The sequence below is a fragment of the Camelina sativa genome, chromosome 4 (assembly GCF_030686135.1).
Source record: "Camelina sativa cultivar CO46 ecotype springtype chromosome 4, ASM3068613v1".
Taxonomy (NCBI): domain Eukaryota; kingdom Viridiplantae; phylum Streptophyta; class Magnoliopsida; order Brassicales; family Brassicaceae; genus Camelina; species Camelina sativa.
Window position 1 is genome coordinate 25,732,098 of NC_141883.1, and position 22,260 is coordinate 25,754,357.

Genomic DNA, 22,260 nt, shown 5'->3' on the forward strand with positions numbered 1-22,260 from the left:
TTCTGATTCTTATTTTATACCAAACTAACCGGAACTGTTGAAATCAAGTCGGCTTAAACCGACCAAATTTAAAAATCCGAATCAAACTAAACCGATCTAAATACTAAACCACAATTTGAACCAAACTCAATTCTAAACCCAAAAAAAAAAAAGCCTTTTTAACTTTAAAATGTTCAAAAACGAGTCTCCCTCCACTGCTTTTAAACAGTTTGGTTTGGTTCCGTCCATTACATATGTGATGCTGTGTCGATACAAAAGAACAATAACAGCATAGTTAAGAACTCAAGTTATCAAACAAGAATATCGTCGAATGACAGCGGACTTCTAGTAACCGACAACTCTGCCTTCTTCTTCTCGACTAGAGCATCCAGGTCTGAACAACTTTGCTTCAGTTTCAGCAAGTTGTCCTCCATTTCTTGGAGCTGGGCCAAACCAGACTGCTCTTTCACCTTCTTTTCTTTTATTGCCTCCAGCTTCTTCTCCAACCAATCCACCTTAAACCCCGCATCTTTCACGTATGTCAGCGCAATATCTGCTTCCACAATATCTTCATTTGAGAGCTCCTCAAGTGGCTGGCACAGCGTCTCGATTACGTTAACCAGGAAATTCATGAATGTTTTCCTCAGATGTTGGTTCTTTACGTAGAATCCTATTGCAATGTCTGGGTGTTTTTCAAATATACGTCTCACTGATTCCACCTGCGAGTGCTAAAAAGGTTAGGGAAGTATAAAGAAAACAGAGAGAAATCTTTGAAACAAACAAAGACATGTTCTTGCCTCTTGTGAAGTAAGAAGAAGTTTCTTACGTACCTGTAAAGGAAGAACTTGAAACCCATTGATATCAATGCTAGACTTCGCACCATCATCTAGCTTCATCGTGATTTGTGGTTCGGATGCCTCTACAATCTCCTCCTCTGTTTCATCGAATGTGCCAATAACTTCAAGAACTTCTACATCTGCAACAATCATGAGTTCTCCACTTATAAGAAACTTATGCTTCTCATCTTGAAGTTTGGTAAGGGAAAGCATAAATGGAAAACCCCAGACCAGTTGCTCCTGATCAAACCAGCGATGCATTTCTGGAATTTGATTCCCAAAAATTAGCTAAGATCGAACAAACTACTACTTAACAGTTGACATTAGTGTTCCAAAATAACGACAGAACTAAAACAATAAACATAGCGCCACATACAAACCCTGTTACAGCACATTTTAACAAGATTTACAAGATGTATGTAATGAAACATCTATCTAAAATGGTTATGCTGTAGTAAATATGTTAATGACATTTAAGGGCCACTGAAAAATTTTGAAAGAAGCAGTTAGCATAATGAAGTAAGGAATCACCTCGTATAACCGATTGTTCTTCAGAAACCTGTTTTACTATTGTTAGCCGAATTTTAACGTATCTCCTCCATCCAGAAGGCAATGATTCAAAATCAACAGCTTCCAGAAACAGGGACATGTAATTAACGTTTCTTCCCTTGGGAAAAGCACAAAGACGCCTGAAGAAAAACAAGTCATCAATAACCATGGATGACATAAATATGATAGATCCTCATCCTTAAATCTAAATAAAAGAAATTAACAAAGAAAAACACATGAAAAAATAATTTTCTTTTTACCATTTGCAATCACCAATCAGGACTGGTGCAGAATAACACCAATCACATTGCAAAGACAAGAAGTCCTTAATCACCCAAGCGAATCTCTTACCAACTTGCTTTGCCATCGATTGATATACCAAAAGCTTACTCCTAATCAAACTACAAGACCTGAAGAAAAGAAAAAAAGAAAAAAAAAAATCCTTTTTACCATTTGAGTGATCATCACACACACAAATCCAACCGAAGTCAGTGTTGCAGAAGAGCAGCTGAGGAAAAAAAAAAGAAGAAGCTATGCTTACCTGCAGAGACGGCAAGGGTGTTATGTCTTTTGAGAGAATCCTCCTACCTCCAACGTATAATAGATATATATGACGAAAAATGATGAGAGTCTCGAAGTATGTGCGCGAATGAGAACCATCTTTGTCCCTCGTGACTTGATACTCTGCCATAATTTCGAATTAATATACATTTGTTAGACAGAATGCTTGCATGAAGAGGATAATTTGAGGGAGGTAGGCGTTGCTAGCGATTGGAACCAATCACATAAAACGCTCCTAATCGCTCCTAATCGCTCCCAACCGCTTCAAACCACTGAATTCCAAAAGCTGCTTTCTGCAAGCGTTTGCGGTTGCGGGCAATTGCGGTTGGATTTTTTTTATATATATAAAAAAACTTAAAAGAAATCAATGATAATGAAATTCTTTTGTGTTATATCTTCTATCTAACCATTTTACTCATTAAGGATGGGAGAAAATGAAGTACGGATACGATTATAGAGATTATAAAATAAACAATTAGAAGAAAATAATATTCCAATTAACAATAACCCGGAAAACTTGATGTAAATTTAATGACACATCCCACATAAGTTCAAAAAATCTAAATACTATAATATTTCATCAGAATTTTTTTTTAAATAAGATTATTTGTAAAAAATATTAAAACAAATCACCAGTGACTATTCTCAACTCTCACTTAACCATTCCTACCGATGCAACTACTGACCCACGATCTAAGAGAAAAGAGAAAAGATCTACGATCTAAAGCATATGTTTTGTCATTTATCAAATTACTTGATTAAATTTTTGGTGAAAAGCCAAATGCATAAAGGAATAAGTATTTCAATATAAAATTTATTTGTTTTTTGAAATAATTATTTTAGTATTTTTTAATAAATTTAAATTATAAATCAAATTTAATTAAATTTTTTTATGTTTTTAAACATTTATATATTATATATCACATTTATTATGTTCCAACCGCTATTGTACCCATTGGTCAACCAGTCGTAAACCTCCCGCAAACGCACCAATTTTAAACCGCTAAATCAGTCGTTTAAAACGTTTAATAATGCTTGAAACCGCAATCGTCCGCTTCCGCAATCTCCCGCAACCACAACCACAACCGCAACGTTTGAACCAGTCACACCCTAGAAACAGAGAAAAAAGCGGCTTTATTTACCGAGCCAGCAAGGGAGTTCTGTGGTACTGCAAGAGGTAAAATTATGAAGTCGAATATAATAATGAATCTCGAAAGAGGTGCGAGAATATGAACAGCCTTGACTCATCGCGACTTGATGGTACTCGGACATAATTACGTATTTAAATTAATGGCAATACCAATGAACATTAAAGGAGTACTTTATCAAGTGCTTAGGCCTTAGAGAGGTTACGTTACTTTATCGACTTATCGTTAACATTCATGTGAATCCTATCCATGAGAAAACTCCCCAAAGATAGATATTATAACGAAACATAACTGCAAACTTGAGTATGTTGCTCGCCCATTAAAATATGCTGAAGGATCTAGGATTCGCTATCGAACAGTGAGAGCAAAGAAAACAACTAAACCCTAGATCAATCGACACAACAGCCATAGTACTGTACTGTATTTAGGGTTACAATTTTTTTAAGGAAAAAGATGAATTTGAAAATTTTCAAAACAAGTCAAAAACCGTAATCCGAGCCAGATAAAAATAAAAACAAACCGGTCTAAACCAAATTAAACGACGAGTTGGTTTCACACCTTACAAGAAGATATCGGAGTCTATCTTGAAACAATGACAGAGCGAACAAACCAAAAATACCAATGCAAATGGCCTAATCAAAGAGCATTAAACGGCTTCATCCAAGGAAAGCTTTAAGGTCTGATCACTTCTGCAACATTTTCTCTAAAATAGAAATTTTCATTCTTGCAGCCAAGAGTTCGTCCTGCGCCGCGCCGTAAGCACAGATTAGTAAGACGACTGTAATCAGGAATCCTATCCATATAAGTTTGTTCTTTGGACTGAATTTCACAGAAACCTGCAAGTGAAAACATCATTAAGTCTTTCGATGACTTACAAACAGACCACAAATACAATCTTAGAACCAATTCTTGTAGTTATCTTACCTGTTTAGTCCCATTGACATTGTTGGTTTCCTTCAGTGGTGAAGTTTTCTTGAGCAAATCATTAGACTCAAGACCATCAATCTCTTTTTTCTTGCTCACAAGTTCTGATGCATCTTCAGTCTTTTCTGATGCATTTAATGTGCCAATGACTTCCAAAACATCCAACTCCGCAACAATCATGGCTTCTCCATTTAAAAGAAATCCACCATCTTTGTCATGAAGTTTGGAAAGAGGAAGCATTGCTGGAAAACCCCATGTGGTTGACTTGCCATCAAAACAATGCTCTGTTTCTGTAACATATAATCCAAATTAAGTAGAATGATGACTTCAGTAAAAATGTTTTATCTCTGACACAGGCCAGGACTATTCAACAAAATGCAGAGATTGGTAATAGTGACCTTTCAATATGGAGAGCTTTTTGGAAAGGTGATTTACTATAGTCAGGCGGAAGTTCACGATTCCTCTCCATCCACAAGGCAATGATTCAAAATCAGCAACGTCCAGATAGAGAGAAAAGTAATCACTGTTGTTTCCTTTGGGAAATGCAAGAATACGCCTGCAAGAATACGCCTGCAAGAAAACTCAAAGGAATAAATCACCAAAACCATAAATAATATCACTAAAATAAATATAGACAAAACAGTCAATTACTTACCATTTGCAGTCGCTGATCAAGACTGGAACAGAACAACACTTCTCAGATTGTAAAGAAGAGAAATCTTTTATCACCCAACCAAACTTCTTATCAACTTGCTTCGCCATTGATATATGATATATCAGAACCTGAAGAGTACAAAAACCATTTCACTAAATGTCAAACACCGAAATTGATAATCTTATGCAGGTAGAACACACACTCCAGAAACAAAATCAAAAAATAAAAACTAAGATTCCACTATGGACTCAGCTTCAGAAAATCTAATAAGTAACAATGGTCAGTATCGAACAGGATTCAAGAGATTCAAGAGAAAGCTAAAATGGTAGTACTGCAGCATAGAAAGGTAGAAAGAATCTAATCTGAATCAGTTGGAACAGAAGTTGATACTGTTTTTGATTTCTTGAACATTATTCATGAGTGCAGGTGCGTGAAGAATTTATAAAGAAAATACATAAACAAAACATACAGTGATGCAGAAAAGAAACAGAGTTAAACTTGGCTATACTTACAGATTCGGGAGGGAGTTGTCTTTAGAATGAGTTTCTTCCTGCGATAGGTAGATATATAAAGAAAAGAAAAAAAGCATGCATCTCGAGAGACGTGCGGATGCAAACAGCCTTACATCAACGTGTTTATTCTGCATGACTTAGAATCAAAATATGGCAATATCAATGAATATTAAAGGAGTCTACGTCGAGCCACGAGCCATGGCTCTTCAAGTGCTACCTCTCTATTTAGCACATAGAGGTTACTTAATTATCTTCAAGATATTGGATACCTATAAGGTTTAAACCACATAGCACTCATTCACATAGGAACAGATCTTTGCTTCCGATGCAAGGAAATTAATTTGTCGTCAAGAAACAAAATGCGAAATCAAATTTGGTAGCTGAAAATTTGATAGACAATAGCGTCAATATAATTCTTCACAAAAGTGGTACTTCAAACTTAAGTTCAATTACCTTACGAGAGCAACTCTTATTTTGAAACCCAAGAAAGATGATAGAATATCAGAACACCAAATGCCTAACAACTCAAGTTATCAAACAACATCATCGAATGATAGAGGGGTTCTCGTAGCCGACAACTCTGCCATTTCAGTCTCCATTAGAGCATCTAGATCTGTACACTTTTGCTTCAAGATCAGTAAAGTTTCCCCTGTTTCTTGGAGCTTGGCCAAACAAGTTAGCTCTTTTTCCTTTTTATCTCTGACTTGGTCCAGCTTCTTCTCCAACCAGTCCACATTAAATCTCGCATCTTTCAAGTATGTAAGCGCTATGTCTGCTTCCACCAGATCTTCATTGGAGAGCTCTTGCAGTGGCTGGCACAGCGTCTCAACAATGCTGAGCAGGAAATTCATGCATGCTTTCCTCAGATATTGGTTCTTTGCACGGAACTCTGATGCAATGTCAGGGTGTCTTTCAAATATAAGTCTCACAGATTCAACCTGCAAGTGAGAGAAAAAACAAAGATGCGCAATACATATATGATATCGGTTCTAGTAAAGTAACAAGATGTTTGCAGCATTCTTGAGTTTTTCTTACCTGTGAAGGAAGAACTTGAAATCCATTGACCTTCATGCTTTCATTTCCTGGTGAAGCATCTCCAAGCAAATCACAAGTCACCGTACCATCATCATTAGGCTTAATCTTTTTTAGAGGTTGGGTCGTTGGGTCTTCAGATTCCTCTGACCCATCTAATTGGTCAATTACTTCAAGAGCATCTACCTCAGCAACAATCATGAGTTCTCCATTTACTAGAAACCCTTCCTCTTCGGCATGAAGTTTGGTAAGGGGAAGCATATATAAGAAACCCCAGCCCCACACCTCCTGATCAAAGCAGCGATGTGTTTCTGCAATAATTCTTGGTTGACTTAACATCAGTGTTAACAAATTGGCAAAAACAATTTACTAAACTAAATCAATCACATCCCTTAAATACCCTAGAGAAAACTCCAAACAAACCTTATACAGCACAGCATAAATGCACACCTTATACCTCTCAGTTAAAAATTAATGAAATATATACTTTTTGTCTACAATCAGTAATTAGCAATCCTACTTTAAACGATGGTTACTTTGTATATCTTACTGACTTAGCTGAAACATCATTCAATTAAATATATCAACTAGTTAGAATACTGAAGTGAGAATCACCTCTCAGTACTGAGTGTTCTTCTGAAACCTGTTTTACTACAGATAGCCGAAGTTTTACGTATCTTCTCCATCCAGAAGGCAGTGATTCAACATCAGCAACTTCCAGAAACAGAGACAAGTGATCACAGTTGTTTCCCTTGGGATAGGCAAGAAGACGCCTGAAGAAAACAAGAAGAGACGAGTCAACAAAACCATGGATGACATATCCTTTGTATTTCAAATCGACAAAAACATTTTACGAAGGAAATTTTCTTTTTACCATTTGCAGTCACCGATCTGGACTGGAACAGAATAACACTTGTCACATTGCAAAGAGGAAAAGTTCTTTATTACCCAAGCGAACTTCTTACCAACTTGCTTGGTCATTGATGTAATAAAAGAATCTTCCTGATCAAACTACAAGACATGAAGAAAAATTTAAGGATTTCGTCACACACAAAATCCCTAATCATACTATATAAAATCTCTTCAAAAGACAGAAACGGAGGGAAAAAAAAAAGCTATGCTTACCTTACAGAGTCGGTGATGAAGTTGTGTCTTTCGAGGGGATTTTATCTGCAACAGATAGCTATAATGATGAAAATGCATGATTCTTGATTGATGTGCGCCAATGAAAACAGTCTTGGTCCTAGAGATGCTTTCAAGAAACAGAGAAAAAAGAGTTATGTCATGGGGGAATTTGAACAGCCTTAAGTCCTCGTGACTTGATAATCAGCCAAAATTACGAATTAAATAATGTTGAAGGAGCTACGTCAAGTAATCGCCTCAGGTGCTAGTCATAAGTTCAATACTGACAGAAGTTCAATTAAACAAACCAAAGGAGAAAATAAGATATCAGAACGCTACGTCAAGTAATCGCCTCAGGTGCTAGTCATAAGTTCAATACTGACAGAAGTTCAATTAAACAAACCAACGGAGAAAAATAAGATATCAGAACACCAAAATGCCTAAACAACTCAATTCAGCAAACAATATCATCAAAAGACAGAGCACTTCTGGTGGCCTTCAACTCTTTATGCTCCTCGTCAGCAAGAGCATCCAGTTCTGCCCGCTTTCTCTCCAAAATCGTTAGATTTTCCTCTATTTCATGGATCCTGGCCAAACCAGACTGCTCTTCCTCCTTCTTTTCCTTTAGTATGTCCAGCTTCTTCTCCAACCAATGCACCTTAAACCCTGCATTTCTCAAGTATGTTAAAGCAATGTCTGATTCGACAAGATCTTCATTTGAGAGCTCCTCAAGTGACTGGCACATCGTCTCGATTAAGCCTAGCAGAAAATTCATGCATATTTTCCTCAGATGTAGGTTCCTTGCAAGGAATTCTACTGCCATGTCTGGATGTCTTTCAAATACACGGCTCACATATTCCACCTGCGAGTGAAAAAGATAAAAGGAAGTAAAAGGATACAGAGAGAGAGAGAGAGAGAGAGAGCAACCTCTTGTGAAGTAACAAGAATTTTGCACCATTAATCTTAAGTGTTTTTTAATTTACCTGTGAAGGAAGAACTTGAAAACCGTTGACCTCAATGCTTTCCTTCACTTGTTGAGTTTGGTTGAGTGAATCACTAAACTCGGCACCATCATCTAGCTTCTTCATCTTGGTTAGTGGTTCGTACGCCTCTTCAGGTTCCTCTGATGTGCCAATAACTTGAAGAACTTCTACATCTGCAACAATCATGAGTTCTCCATTTACCAGAAACCTTTCCTTCTCATCATGAAGTTTGGTAAGGTCAAGCATATCTGAAAAACCCCATCCCAAATGCTTCTGATCATACCAGCCATGCGTTTCTAGCAATTTAATTCGTTCCAAATAGTTAGCCAAGATCGAACAAAAGTACTACTACTTGACATAAACATTAAACCAGAAAGAAAAAAAAAATTACTAGTACTTAGACATTAGTGTTCACAACTTAATTTATCTGACAAGGAACACTGAAATTTGAAATCAACTAGTTAGTTAGCAGCAGAGTGAAGTTTAAGAATCACCTTTAATCACTGACTGTTCTCCCACAACCTGTTTTACTATATTTAACCGAAATTTCACGTATCTTCTCCAGCCAGAAGGCAATGAATCGAAATCAACAACATCGAGATACAGACACAAATAATTATCATTTCTTCCCTTGGGAAAGGCACAAAGACGCCTGAAGAAAAACAAGTCATCACAAACCATGGATGATTATATTCTATATCTAAATTAAAAAATAGATAGAAACACGCTTGAAAAAATAACTAGTTCTTACCATTTGCAGTCACCTATCATAACTGGAACAGAATAACACTTGTCACATTGCAAAGAGGAGAAGTCCTTTATCACCCAAGCGAACCTCTTACTAACTTGCTTTGCCATCGGTCGATATACCAAAAGCTTTAATCCTAAAACCCTTGAATGATTATCCCCCACACACACACACAGATCTGAGGCAAAAAAAGAAAGAAAGAAAGAAGAAGCTATATGTGATCTTATCTAGTTAAGGAGATTAGGTTAAGAAGGTGTAGCATTCTGTGAGAGTAAAATAATCCTTTGAATGACTCCTGAACTCTTTACAGGAGCCAGTCAATTAATGCCTTATGGATGGAGAATATGAACAGCCTTGGATAAATTAGTCATAACTACGAATTAAATGATGGAAATGGCAATTTATGTTAAAAGGAGTCTACGTAACATTTAATAGGTTCAGTCACAGTCTCAAGATTACTTTGCCATCAAGATTCATACCATGTGAGAATTCTGCAACGAGATCTAACAAATTTGGTAGCTGAAACATTGATAAATCAGCCGCAAAAGACTTTTCTCCGCACAAAGTGACAACTTCGGAAATACATAAGAGTTCATTAAGAAATACTCTTTATCTTAAAACAAGAATGATCAAACAACATCATCAAAGGAGAGAGGAGTTCTGGTGGCCGACAACTCTGCCTTCTCCATCTCGAACTTGAGATTCAAATCATGAAGCTGTACCTCCAATTCTTTCACGCGGGCCTCACAAGACCGCTCTTTCTCTTTCTTTTCTTTTACTTTGTTCAGCTTCCCCTCCAACCAATCCACCTTAAATCCCACATCTTTCAAGTATGTTAGTGCAATGTCTGCTTCCACCAGATCTTCATTGGAGAGCTCCTCAAGTGGCTGGTACAGCGTCTCGATTAAGCTGGTAAGGAAATTCATAAATGTAGTCCTCAGATGTTGGTTCTTTGCACGGAATTGTACTGCAATGTCAGGGTGTCTTTCAAATATACGCTTCACAGATTGTACCTGCAAATGAAAAAATATATAAACCATATCATAAAAGTTAATGGAAACTTAATGTATTCAGGTTTGAGATTTTCTTAAAAACAAAGAATACAGTGTTGAGATCTAATCTTAACTTCTCTTACCTGAGAAGGATGAACATGAAACCCATTGACCTCTAACTTTCTCAGGGGAATGAAATCATCAAAGACATCTGATGTGCCGAGAACCTCAGCAACAATCATTAGCTCTCCATTTACCAAAAATCCACCGTCTTCCGCAAGGACCTCTGAGGAAATTGCATAACCACAGGAAGGAGACTGCTCATCAAAGCAAAGCTCTGACTCTGTAGCATGCCAAGATAATTTTTTCATCCAATGAGAAGATATTAAATCTAAAACCATGAATTTTGGACAAGAAACTTGGAAAACTCTGACATCAAAATCAAACATCTTGGAGCAACATCATATGACTCGATCCCAAAACAAGTCACATAACATATATTCCCATTGAAGTGAATGTATATGTGTTCTTGTACTATAATAACTTACAATGACTTGGGAGGAAGAAAAAAAAATTAAATCAAACGAGAGAACACTATAAAACTGAAATCTCACCTTTCAATATGGATAGGTTTTCAGATAGTTGATTTACTATCTTTAAGCGAACTTTTAGAGCTTCAGAAGGCAATGATTGACAATCAGCAATGCACAGAGACAGATACAAAAACACAAGGTCACATTCAGCAAGAAGATGCCTACCGGAGAAAAACCACGAAAGAAATTAATATGAATCACCAGAACCGACAAGAAATTTTTTTTTATTGAAATATTTGCAAGAAAAGTTTTTTTTTTATTGAATACCATTCGAGGCCTTTCGATCACGAATGGATCAGAATAACACTTGTCAGAATTAAAGGAGAAGTTTTGAAGCACCCACACGAACTCCTTTCCAACTTGCTTCTCCATTGATGTGAATGTGATCAATGGTTCTTCCTAGCAAACAAATACGCTCTTTAGCAAACCTAAGTTCAACAATTAGAACTAGCTAGTTCCAAAATTCATATAATAAGTAATATCCGGGATAGCCGGATACGGATATCCTAGAAAAGGCCGGATATCCGGATCCGGCCCAAGCCTACCTGTGAAGGAAGAATTTGAAACGCATTGACATCCAAGCTTTCTTTTGTCTTGGTCAGCAGCATTTTGGATGCCTTTTCGGATTCCACTGATACATCTAATCCGCCAATAACAGATAAGACCTTTATTTCAGCTACAATCATGAGTTCTCCATTTACCACAAACCCGTTGTTTTCTGCGAGAAGTTCAGTAAGGGGTATCATGGATGCAAAACCCCAATTGTACCGAGGAGGAATCCCATCAAACCAATGCTTTGTTTCTGTAACATCACAAAATGGATTTGATCCCATTGCTTAATAATGTACACACCAGATTTAAGCACAACAAGAACTATGCACCACTGGATCGAACTTCAATGCAGAAATGAACCAAGTAGTGATCAACCATAAAAAGAATCACCTTCCCATACTGAGAGCTTTTTCGAAAGTTGGTTTACTACTGTAATGCGGAAATAGACTTTTCTTCTCCATTCAAACGTCAATGATTCACAATCAGCAGCAAGCCCCAGATAAAGAGACAAGTATTCGACGTCATATTGCTGGAGACAGGATGCTAGAAGTTTCCTGTCCGAAAGAAAAACCAAGTTAAGAAGAATAAGGACAACTCCGGAGAATATATCAAATAAACTTATATCCCCCAAATCAACAGGAAAAGAAAAATATATATACATCATTATCTTCTTACCATTTGCAGCCACCAATTACAAATGGATCAGTAAATATTTCCTCAGATTGCAAAGAGGAGACATTTTTTATCACCCAGACGACCTTCTGATTAACTTTCTTCTTCCCCATCAAAGTTCACTAAAAGGCATATTATCAACACTCTCAATAACAATTTTTAACTGTACTTATAGCACTCTTTTTTAAAAAGAACAGAGTCTAAAGAGGTTAAAGATTAGAGGATGAATGGTTAAAGGATTACCCTTCAAACCCGATTTTATAAATAAAAGAAAGCATTCAAATTAGTATTATGAAATTTGAAGGGACAAACAGGAGTGGGAATGACCTTATTGGAAGAAAACAAGTCGCTTTTTCTTTTCTTTTGTTGATTCCCAAGAATTACTTTTCTCTATCATTGATTCCCAAGAAGAGTTTTTATAATATCGCTTAGGAAATATGATCTAAGCTAGAGTATACTCTAGTCTCCATCTCCTCCACTCCTGCCTGTGAATCCTTCCCTGTATTTATTTTGTAGCAGAGTAAAAGCAAACCTTGAATCCCCAAAAGCAGAGAAAATGGAGTTATGGTCCAAATCCTGCAAAACTTAAATCCTCAGACGTGTACACTTTAGTTGTTCACAAGTTTTGAAATAGTTACATTTCAGGTTAATTTCACTACTCAGTCCCATTCGACAACAAGACTCAAAGAATATGAACTTGAGACTTGTTCTTAGGCATTAAAAGAAAACGAAGAGTCACCTAACAAGGCCACAATAATCCTAACAAATCAGCAAACAACATCGTTGAACGAGAGAGGAGCTCTCGCAACCAAAGCCTCCACTTTTTCCTTCTGCAGCTGAGATTCAAGATCCAAGAACAATCGCTTCAGCTTCTGCAACTGTTCCTCCATTGTTTGTATCCGGGCCCCACTACCCTGCTCTATCTTTTTCTTCTGAGAGACCTCATCCAGCTTTGTCTTCAGCCAATCCAACATAAAGCCAGCATCAATCAAATCAACAAGTGTGTCATCAGCATTGCTTAGATCATCCTCTGAGAGCTTCTCTGGTGACTGGCACAGCATCTTGATGAGGCTAAGGAGTGCACCCATGTAAGCTCTTCTGATCTGTTGGTTCTTTGGACGGAAGCCTATAGCCATGTCTGGGTGTCTTTTGAAGATATGGCTTACCGATTCAACCTGCTAGCAAGAACAAAGCGAACTATATTAGGAACAAGACTGTTATATTTATTATTCACTTTAGATATTTCTATCTAATAACCGAAGATGAGTCCAGCTCTTACCTGGGAAGAGAAAACCCCAAACCCATTGACGTCCATCGTTTCCTTTACTGGTCGAGTCTCCGTAAGCATATTATCAGAAGTCCCAGTAACAGATGCCATGGTAAGCCCCCTACCACCATTGTCAGCTGTCTGAGAGGCATCCTCCAAGGACTTAACCTGGTCTAGGGAACTCCGGTTTCTAGCACTATCATTTGAAACAAAAGATGAAGTATCATCATCGACATCTTCTTTAGGTGCATCATCATTATCAGAGTTGGAAAACTCAGTGTCAGCTGCCACACTGGTAGAGCTTATTCCATAAATTCCCACTGAACGAGAAACATCCTCCGAAGCATTTGATTGGCTCAAAGAACTTATGTCCATCCCTCCATCATCTGAAACAGGAGATGACGCATCATCATCATCATCATCTACGTGAACCCTCTACAGATGCATCATCTTCATCTGAACCCTCATCAAATGCATCATCATCATCCATACCCTCTTCAGATGCATCATCATCATCATCAAAATTCTCTTTAGATGCATACTCAGTAGCTTCCGCCACTTGGCAAGAAGAATGCCCCTGAGATTTGCTGAACGATGTGTCAGAGACTTGATTTCCTTCTTTACTGCTCAGAGGTTCAATAATCTTGACAGGTTCCTCTGGTACAACAATAGCCGGAAGAACTTGTACTTCAGCGAGGATAATGAGTCTGTAACTCACCATATATCTCTCACATGGATCAAGAAGTTTATCAAGGGGCAAGAACTCTTCAAAACCCCAACTGTGATTCTTTGCATCAAAACTATATTGCCCTCCTGTCATGTCCAGAAAAGCAGAAGGAGAAAATTTGGTCTCATCAAGTGATCTAACCATACTGCAAATGAATATAGAGACTTGGAAAAAAATCAAACTTTTCCCAAAAACCATAAAAATGAGATAATATGATAAACATTACAGACCACGAGGAGATCAAAGAGCTTAGATGAAACCTACTTGTGAGAAAATGTAACACGCATATCACAAAGACTCTCTTGCAATCGTCAGGAAACAAAAAGCAATGAGAGTAAAAGAAAACAATCACCTAATGCTTTGTTGGATCTACGCCAACCCTTATCGACAAGAGTGAGGCGCAATTTCACATCTCTTCTCCATCCTGATGGCAAAGAAGCAGGATCATCAAGTTCCAGATACAAGGACAAGTAACTGTTGTTACATCCCCTGGGAGAAGCAAGAAGACGCCTATATATATATATATATACAAATTTCAAAACAAAAACAAATCAAAATCCACCACAAAAGGGAAAAAAAAATTGTTACTTTATTTACCAATCGCAGCCGGCGAGCTTGAAGGGGTGAGAGTAACACTTATCATCTAGCACAGTTGTTAATTTTCTCGAAACCCAAGTAAATTTCTTCTCCATTAGCTCACTCATTTGATACAATGCTGATAAAGTTATATCGCGAGAGCAACGAAATGAACACAAATTCAATAATACCCCTAACCACTGATTCGGATGCTGAAGTTCGTCGTATATCAACACATAAATCGCAATAGTGTGCTTTCAAATCGAGTCTGATAAAAAGGGTTTAGTGGAAGAAGAAGAAGAAGAAGATGTCTCTAGAACCGAGATAAACCAAACCAAACCATGTATTTCAAGCCGACTTATCGAAATTAAATCGGTTCTTGTATTTTGAGACCAAACTCTAAATCGGTTGTTTTTTAAAATTTTCCTTGAAATTTGGAATTAATCGACCAATCTTTAAATCTGAACCAAAATAAAATTCAATCAAACAAAACCGAACCACGATTTACCCACCCAAACTAAGTTCGGATTGGTAAACCATGAATACGTCGAATATTCAAAAGCCAATTAACTTCCCTCAACTACTAGCACGAACTAAGTAAGGAACACAAGAGCATGTTATTTAGTTTGTCGTCAATAACTGAGTTGAACCAATGGAGAAAATAAGATATCAGAACACCAAAAATGCCTAAAACAACTCAAGCCATCAAACAAGATCATCGAAAGACAGAGCACTTCTAGTGGACTTCAACTCTTTTTTCTCCTTGTCCGCAAGAGCATCCAGTTCTGCCCACTTCTTCTCCAGATTCATTAGATTTTCCTCTATTTCATGGAGCCTAGCCAAACCAGACTGCTCTTCCTCCTTCTTTTCCTTTAGTTGGTCCAGCTTCTTCTCCAACCAGTCCACCTTAAACCCTGCATCTCTCAAGTATGTCAACGCAATGTCTGATTCGACAAGATCTTCATTTGAGAGCTCCTCGAGTGACTGGCACATCGTCTCGATTAGGCTAAGCAGGAAGTTCATGCACGCGTTCCTCAGATGCTGGTTCTTTGCACGAAACTCTACAGCAATGTCTGGGTGTCTTTCGAATATACGTCTCACAGATTCCACCTGCGAATGAAACACACATGCACAAAACATATATATATGAGAAAGAGAGCAATCTTTGGGGATTCGGAAACAGACAAAAACATATACTTTCTACCTTAAATTACAAAGAATACAACAATAGAAGATGTATCACGTTCTTACCTTGGAAGAAACAACCTCAAAACCATTGATGTCCATTGTTTCCTTCCCTGGTTGAATCTCCATGAGTATATTATCACAAGTCTCGGTAACAACAGGTGCCAAGGTTTTAGGACCCCTAACACTAGTTTCCATTGTCTGAGACAACATTTGGTATATAGTACTTGCGACGTTTCTAGCACTATCATTCAAAACGAGAGATGAAGCCTGATCACTATCAACATCTTCGTTAAATGCATCATCAACTTCACCGTTGGAAACCTGATCAGTCTCAGCCACGGCCACCACAGTATTACAACCATGATTTTCTTCCTTAAGAGAGAGATCCTCTAAGGCATTCAATTGGTTCAAAGGACTAATGCCACTACCTCCAACATCATCATTAACAACAGGAGATGAAGCATCATCATCTTTATCCTCTTGGGATTCATCATCATCTTTATCCTCTTGGGATGCATCATCATCATCATCTCCATCCTCTTGGGATGCATCATCATCATCCGAACTCTCTTGAGATGCGTCGTCATCATCATCATCATCCGAACTCTCTTCAGATGCGTCATCATCATCATCATAAGAATCATCATCTGAACTCTCTTCGGATCCGTTAGGAACATAATATTCATCAGTACCATCTTCGGAGGCGTCATCATCATTATTATCTAACTTGTCTTGAGATGCTGCAGCATTATCAGTAGTTTCTTGCGCCGCCACTTGATCATGACAAGGAGAGTCCCCCTTGACAGAAGCTTCTTTGGAACTCAGAGACGATGCAATCACAACTTTCTTCAAAGGTTCGCTATTTAGTGGTACAACAACATAGACTGGTAGAACGTCTACTTCAGCGACGATAGTGAGCCTGTCATTCACCAAAAACCCTTCCCATTTATTACGAAGTTGGTCAAGGTGCATGAACTCTTCAAAACCACTGATATAAACCTTTGCATCGAGAAAGCATTGCTCTCCTGTCATTATTTCCAAGAAAACAGAATTATTTAGAGAGATTCTACTATATACATAAAACTGAGATCATATATATGATGATAAGGATCACGAGGCAGCATTCATAGTTTTGAGAAATCAAAAAGATAATTAGAAGGAATCATCAGGCATATATAGCAGAAACACATTATAAGATTACCTAATACTTTGTTACATTGAGGGTTAACATTGACAAGAGTGATGCGATACTTGACTTCTCTTCTCCATCCTTGTGGCAAAGATCCAGGCGCAAGATAAAGATACACGGAAAAGTATCCATAAGAACGATCATTCATAACTCCTCTCGGGTAAGCAAGAAGACGCCTGTTCCAAAGCAAAGTCACACACACACATATCTTAGAATCAAAAAATAATTCCACACAAAAAAATAAAATATCGTTTTCTCGGTTTTACCAATTGCAGCCGACGACCGTGAAGGGGGGAGAGTAGCGGTACTCTTCATCTAGCAAAGATGAGAATTTTTCCAAATTCCAAGTGAATGTCTCTAGCATCTTCGAACCTGATAGCATCATCAAAAAGTTATCGCCAGAGCAAGAAAAAGTAATAGAAACCCTAATTCCCTCCCAAGTATAATGTTGCTTACAAATCCAGTTGTGGTATAGGGTTTGCTAATTAAGGACATAAAATATTGAAAGCTTTCACCATTCCATATATATATGAGTCTCGAGATCAACCAAACCATATCTTAATGGCCCCTATTTTGACTCAAACCGAAATTAGTCGGGTTCAGGTTTTTTTCTCTCTCTCTTTTCTCACAATATTGTAATCGAACCAAAATTATATTGAATCAAACTAAACCGCACTACGATCTAATCAAAATAAAATAAGTTCGTTATAGTAACTGAACCAAACTTGATGTTTAATCAATTAATCAAAAGTGTATATTTTAGCGTTTAGCTTCAAAGCTTTAAAGCCCTCCGATCCCTCCAATGTGAATAAACAGTTGTCTACGTTAGAAGCAAGATACGTGTCGCTGACATGTGATGTGTCGATCCAAAATCCATCATAAACATCTGTTAACACTCTCCATCTACCACCTACTCAGTATTCATATACTAGCATTTCGTACATAAGATATGATAAGTTATATGTACATGCATATCAAAAGTGTAGTTGGCTAAACCCGGATAAGAAACCAAAAAATACTTACAGAAGAAAACAAAAAATGGAGACTTACGTTGATGCGAGTGGTGTAGACGAGACTGCAGCTGAGACAGCGGTTGAAAAGCACAAGAAAAAGTTGAAAGTGATGGTTGCGATTGATGAAAGCAAGAACAGCTTCGATGCGTTGCAATGGGTAGTGGAACATCTCAGAGATGTTATTAGCGCCGAACCGGAAACTGGTCAAGAAGGCGGTTTACTTACGTTGGTTCATGTTCATCCAACGTACCTTCAATATATCTACCCTTCTGGTGGAACTGGTGAAGATTCAACGCTTCTCTCTTTTTCCTTATCTTTTCGTTTATTCTCTATGCCTATAATAGATGGGAAATTATTATATACAATATTGAGAGATTTTGAAAATTCTTAGCTTCGGCGGTGTATGCCACAGATTCAGTGCCCGAACAAGTGAGAAAAGCAAGAGAAGAGAGTACGACCAACTTATTCACACGGGCGTTGGAGATATGCAGAGGCAAAATGGTGCGCTATGTGTATACACATGTGTGAAAATCGTCCTAGAATTGTCTTCTATCTCGCATTTGAGTTTTTTTGTGTATATATATATATGCTGTAGGTAAAGACAGAGACTATGATATTGGAAGGAGATCCTAAGGAGATGATATGCCAAGCTGTCGAGCAAACCCACGTTGATCTCCTTGTGGTTGGTAGCCGTGGACTCGGCATGATCAAAAGGTTACTTCCATTTTGGTCTTAAGGTCTAAACAAAACAAAACAAAAAAAAAAACATTTCAGGGTGTGACTACTCACCAATTTGTGGTGTTTGGGATATACAGGGCGTTTTTAGGGAGTGTAAGTGACTACTGTGCCCAACATGCGAAATGTCCAATTCTCATTGTGCGACCGCCTAGAGAGACTTCAACTAGCAGCACGAAGGAACACAAGATCAAATGAGGAAGGAAACCATGTTATGATCACTTCTATTTCATATCGTTTGTACCTCGTCGTAGAGAACACAAAAAGTGTGCCAATGAACAATAATCGAACTTAATACGGTGTACTTTGGTTCTTGGAAACGTTTTCTGAAAATAGGTAAGAAATTTGCAATAAAAAAAGAAAGAAATAAACCAACTCTCTGTGTGTATAGATTCTAAACCGGCTAACCAGTTTAATCGTCTGGTTAAAGAAGCAACCTCCTTAAATATACGAAAACAGACGCTATACAGTTTCTAAATGCAAGTAAAAGACGGACTGAGAAACAAACGTTTACAAATACACGCAGGTCTACTACTTTGCAAGTTGGTTTTGTTAAGCCTGCAAGTTAGATCACAATGACTTCTTTGTTAGTAGTGACCAAACTAGAAAGGTATTATTAAAACATAGAATTCTCGTTCGTGCATGATTATACCTGTTGGCTCATTAGGATCTCCACTGCTACAGTGAGATCATCGTCGGCAGCAGCAAGCGCCACTTCCACTTGTGTCTGAAGCAAACCCAGAGACTCTTAAGACATCTTTTCACTATTGTTTTTTGTTAAGGTTGGTATGAATCAGGAAACGTACCCTATCGAAGCCCATGGCGACGAGTTTCTGGATTTGTTCTTCTGGAGCAGCAACACGTCCCTGTGCCTTAACAGCTCAATGAGAGAAAAGCCTCTAGAAGCCTTACAAGGCAAAATATCTAAGAGAAGCAACTAACCTGGGATTGGGGCAGGACTGCTGTATTAGCTACTGGCACCTGTCTGCACACACAGTGAGGTAAGAGGTTGAGGTTGAAAGAAGGTGCATATAAAGCTGATTATGTAGACATTAATACCTTGGCTCTGCCGTGGTGGTGACAGTTGCATCAGAAAGGCGATCTGGGGAGCTGCTATCTTCCAGCAGTCTAGCGTGAAGGTTTGGGTCTGTTTCTCCAGTTGGAGCAGTTGGATCACGGGCAGTGCTAAGAGTTCTACCTCTTCCCGGAAATCTACTGTCCTCAGAAGACTGCATGTAAAGTAGTATGGTTTATTGTGAACACATCCACTAAGAAAAGGAAAAGAAACTGAGAAGATTAGCATGGACCATACCTGATTCGATGCTTCCCTCTGTGGCAACCATGAAGACAAGGATCTCCAAGCATTTCCTGTAGAGAAGCCACTGTTCGAGGAATATGTCATTTGGATGTTATCTAGGAAAATAGTTCAGTCTTTGATATGTTCTTAGGAAATCACACCTGGATGTTGTGTTTTGTACAGAGTAAGTGGGAATGTAGCTGGAAGGATTCCCACCAGTACACATGATGAACTTGGGCCGCCTTATAAAGCTAGACTGGAAAAGGACATAGAATCTGGATGAGCTATGATTAAGGCAGAGAGAAATATGTCTATTGCACCACTCACAGCCTCATATCAAAATATAGCAAAACTAGTAAGTGGTTGACTATTATCTTTGTAGTAAGTAGCCGAACATAAAGCATTACAACTTTTGGATCTTGATGGCTTCTCAATTAACAGAGGAAAGGAAATATCAAGAAATACTTACCATCCAGGAGGCTGACTCAATGGTGGTAAAAAATGAAGAGCCAGGCATCAAGAAATTGAAGAGGCCATATGAATCTGAAATCCAAAGCGACTAACAAATTAGCTGGCTATGAAGTTGCAGGTTTAGAAAGCAGATGGCAATGAGACAGGTCAAAAGTCATACATGAAAATCCAGACAGGATGCCGCATAAGTGCCCAAGCAGTGAAACATTTGTCATGAGAAGCTGGAATACTACTAATAAGATCCACGGATACCTACGCATAGATGATACAAATTTTTACATCATATGAGCAACAAGAAAGGCAGGTGGACACTAAGATGCCAACAAACAAGACAATGAGCTTACAGTTTAGCTGGCACGTTGAAGAGACCAAACACACTGCACAGGAAGAAAGTAGCAAATGAAGATATGTGAGATAGTCTCGTGAATACAAAGGATTAGCAAAACAGCCCACACTTAGAAGATGTTACACGCATATCTTATAAATCTATTTGCAGAAGGCACTTTCACATGCATGTGTAGCATTAAAAAATTTGAAGACTATGTTTCTAACGACAAGAGGAGAAGCTCATATTTACTTGCACTTTAATCTTCCAGAGTTTACTAAATTCTTTAAGTAGCAATTGAAAATTCTTACCTCCTAGAGGTAACTCCACTGAGGCTTGTCTCTATAACAATCATAGAAAACAAGATTCCAGAAAATCCAATAGCGCATTCATTCATGATATGATCATACTGATAGAAGGGATTATATCCTGCTAAGGATGCTATAAGAAGATGCAATATAGCATTGGTCGTTGCCAACAAAAATGTCAGGTAGAGCAAACGGACTGATCCCATGATTCTCTCAAGCTCGGAGCCCATAGGAACCAATGCCATCATGTTGAACAGGACATGAAGCAGTGATCCATGGAAAATAATGGCTGTGTAGAACCTATAAACTGCACAACAGATAACATGAATAGGATGAACAAGAGAAAAATTAATCAAGACATTCAGGCATCTCATTATTAATAACATGAAATTAGCAAAGCTACATGAAAATGAAATGCAACCCTCAATATTATGAGAACTTTTTTACCTTGGAACCGTGAGATAATCGCAGAGGGTAAGAAGCATACTTCATAGAAAGAGTCGTATCCAGTTAAGAGGCAAATCAGGTAGATGATCCCACAAACTACCACCACCGAGGACGTGAGAAACGGTATGGCATTCCACCATTGATTAACTCTAGTCTGAACCCCAGCCTATGAGACAATAAGTAAATCCATAACTAACCACAAACAACATTACTAGGTTTATTATAACTAAACATTGTGCCAATATCTCTACTTGGCCAGACATAGAAACCCTGGTTATCTAGTCCAAGAACAGTAAGATAAATATATTTAACCTTCTGATTCAATTCAGAAATCTTCGAAAGAGGAGGTCACAGTTTTATAACCAGAAGAACTCAGAGGCTGGTATATTATACGAAGAGAGTGTTTCTACAACTAATGACTGGCCATGAAAGTGAAGCTATGGTCGAATTGAACTGCTAATTTGTTAACTAATTGAACTGGGAGATACTTATTACTGATTTCTGCTATCAGCCATAGCTCGTTCTCACTAGGAGTTTCTCGGTAATCAAAATTAAGTGAAAACCTCAAGCAATTTCTGATTGATTGAGATCAAGAGAGAATAAGCAAGCAGAACGGAACAAATTGAACAGATCTCTCACCTCGGTAACAATGTTTGGCCTCATTATCGAAGTCGCGAATTAGTCTTCTTCTCCGGTGCTTGCGTTGCGTGTATTTGAATTTCAATGACCCATATGGGAGAGGAAGTAAGTACTCTCGTCGTCGTTTCTCTCCCACCGTAAAAGACTCTTCTCGAGATCTTAACTTCTTCCCCCGGTTTAGCACTTTGATTCTGGTAAAGTTTGGCGAACCGGGTCGGAC

General features: G+C 38.0%; 6 protein-coding genes and 2 pseudogenes across 13 annotated transcripts; 1 reads left to right on the plus strand and 7 right to left on the minus strand.

Annotated features, from left to right (window-relative positions):
• Positions 1-241: 241 nt before the first annotated feature.
• On the minus strand, positions 242-4,759 carry LOC104784155 (MATH domain and coiled-coil domain-containing protein At3g58410). Its single transcript, XM_010509216.2, has 8 exons — positions 4,653-4,759; positions 4,396-4,553; positions 3,998-4,287; positions 3,761-3,909; positions 1,625-1,774; positions 1,347-1,504; positions 810-1,078; positions 242-698 (listed from the first exon to the last, which is right to left on the minus strand). The coding sequence occupies exons 1-8, from the start codon at positions 4,757-4,759 to the stop codon at positions 291-293; spliced, it is 1,689 nt and encodes a 562-aa protein (XP_010507518.2). The 3' UTR covers positions 242-290.
• Positions 4,760-5,526: 767 nt separating this feature from the next.
• Positions 5,527-8,036, minus strand: LOC104784156 (MATH domain and coiled-coil domain-containing protein At3g58410-like). The gene is made up of 5 exons (XM_010509217.2): positions 7,322-8,036; positions 7,071-7,207; positions 6,812-6,969; positions 6,200-6,507; positions 5,527-6,102 (listed from the first exon to the last, which is right to left on the minus strand). The coding sequence occupies exons 1-5, from the start codon at positions 7,397-7,399 to the stop codon at positions 5,698-5,700; spliced, it is 1,086 nt and encodes a 361-aa protein (XP_010507519.2). The 5' UTR covers positions 7,400-8,036; the 3' UTR covers positions 5,527-5,697.
• On the minus strand, positions 7,569-9,368 carry LOC104784157 (MATH domain and coiled-coil domain-containing protein At3g58410-like). Its single transcript, XM_010509218.3, has 4 exons — positions 9,053-9,368; positions 8,796-8,953; positions 8,302-8,597; positions 7,569-8,180 (listed from the first exon to the last, which is right to left on the minus strand). Exons 1-4 carry the CDS (start codon positions 9,157-9,159, stop codon positions 7,773-7,775), a joined length of 969 nt encoding a protein of 322 aa, XP_010507520.2. The 5' UTR covers positions 9,160-9,368; the 3' UTR covers positions 7,569-7,772.
• A 185-nt stretch (positions 9,369-9,553) lies between these two features.
• On the minus strand, positions 9,554-12,076 carry LOC104781752 (MATH domain and coiled-coil domain-containing protein At3g58340-like; annotated as a pseudogene). Its single transcript, XR_015597153.1, has 7 exons — positions 11,862-12,076; positions 11,577-11,740; positions 11,180-11,436; positions 10,902-11,033; positions 10,656-10,795; positions 10,185-10,384; positions 9,554-10,062 (listed from the first exon to the last, which is right to left on the minus strand). The product of XR_015597153.1 is annotated as an MATH domain and coiled-coil domain-containing protein At3g58340-like (transcript).
• A 394-nt stretch (positions 12,077-12,470) lies between these two features.
• Positions 12,471-14,680, minus strand: LOC104781753 (MATH domain and coiled-coil domain-containing protein At3g58440-like; annotated as a pseudogene). The gene is made up of 4 exons (XR_015597152.1): positions 14,450-14,680; positions 14,205-14,362; positions 13,138-13,938; positions 12,471-13,033 (listed from the first exon to the last, which is right to left on the minus strand). The product of XR_015597152.1 is annotated as an MATH domain and coiled-coil domain-containing protein At3g58440-like (transcript).
• A 184-nt stretch (positions 14,681-14,864) lies between these two features.
• On the minus strand, positions 14,865-17,272 carry LOC104781754 (MATH domain and coiled-coil domain-containing protein At3g58440-like). Its single transcript, XM_087510775.1, has 4 exons — positions 17,072-17,272; positions 16,818-16,981; positions 15,680-16,641; positions 14,865-15,538 (listed from the first exon to the last, which is right to left on the minus strand). Exons 1-4 carry the CDS (start codon positions 17,188-17,190, stop codon positions 15,134-15,136), a joined length of 1,650 nt encoding a protein of 549 aa, XP_087366901.1. The 5' UTR covers positions 17,191-17,272; the 3' UTR covers positions 14,865-15,133.
• A 472-nt stretch (positions 17,273-17,744) lies between these two features.
• LOC104781757 (uncharacterized) lies at positions 17,745-18,848 on the plus strand. 2 transcript variants are annotated; one of them, XM_010506498.3, is made up of 4 exons: positions 17,745-18,099; positions 18,231-18,319; positions 18,414-18,532; positions 18,634-18,848. In XM_010506498.3, the coding sequence occupies exons 1-4, from the start codon at positions 17,844-17,846 to the stop codon at positions 18,749-18,751; spliced, it is 582 nt and encodes a 193-aa protein (XP_010504800.1). In that variant the 5' UTR covers positions 17,745-17,843; the 3' UTR covers positions 18,752-18,848. The 2 variants fall into 2 exon arrangements, with proteins under 2 accessions (XP_010504800.1, XP_010504799.1); XM_010506497.3 differs by having other exon boundaries at positions 17,754-18,099; positions 18,210-18,319.
• A 72-nt stretch (positions 18,849-18,920) lies between these two features.
• Positions 18,921-22,212, minus strand: LOC104781755 (rhomboid-like protein 15). 5 transcript variants are annotated; one of them, XR_015597155.1, is made up of 13 exons: positions 22,041-22,212; positions 21,402-21,567; positions 20,958-21,261; positions 20,666-20,698; positions 20,482-20,573; positions 20,320-20,393; positions 20,012-20,106; positions 19,866-19,935; positions 19,613-19,782; positions 19,496-19,534; positions 19,360-19,419; positions 19,206-19,280; positions 18,921-19,111 (listed from the first exon to the last, which is right to left on the minus strand). XR_015597155.1 is itself a non-coding variant. In XM_087510777.1 (13 exons), exons 1-13 carry the CDS (start codon positions 22,062-22,064, stop codon positions 19,106-19,108), a joined length of 1,212 nt encoding a protein of 403 aa, XP_087366903.1. In that variant the 5' UTR covers positions 22,065-22,200; the 3' UTR covers positions 18,921-19,105. The 5 variants fall into 5 exon arrangements, 3 of the variants coding, with proteins under 3 accessions (XP_087366903.1, XP_010504797.1, XP_087366904.1); XR_015597156.1 differs by having other exon boundaries at positions 19,360-19,425; positions 22,041-22,200; XM_087510777.1 differs by having other exon boundaries at positions 19,496-19,538; positions 22,041-22,200.
• Positions 22,213-22,260: the final 48 nt, after the last annotated feature.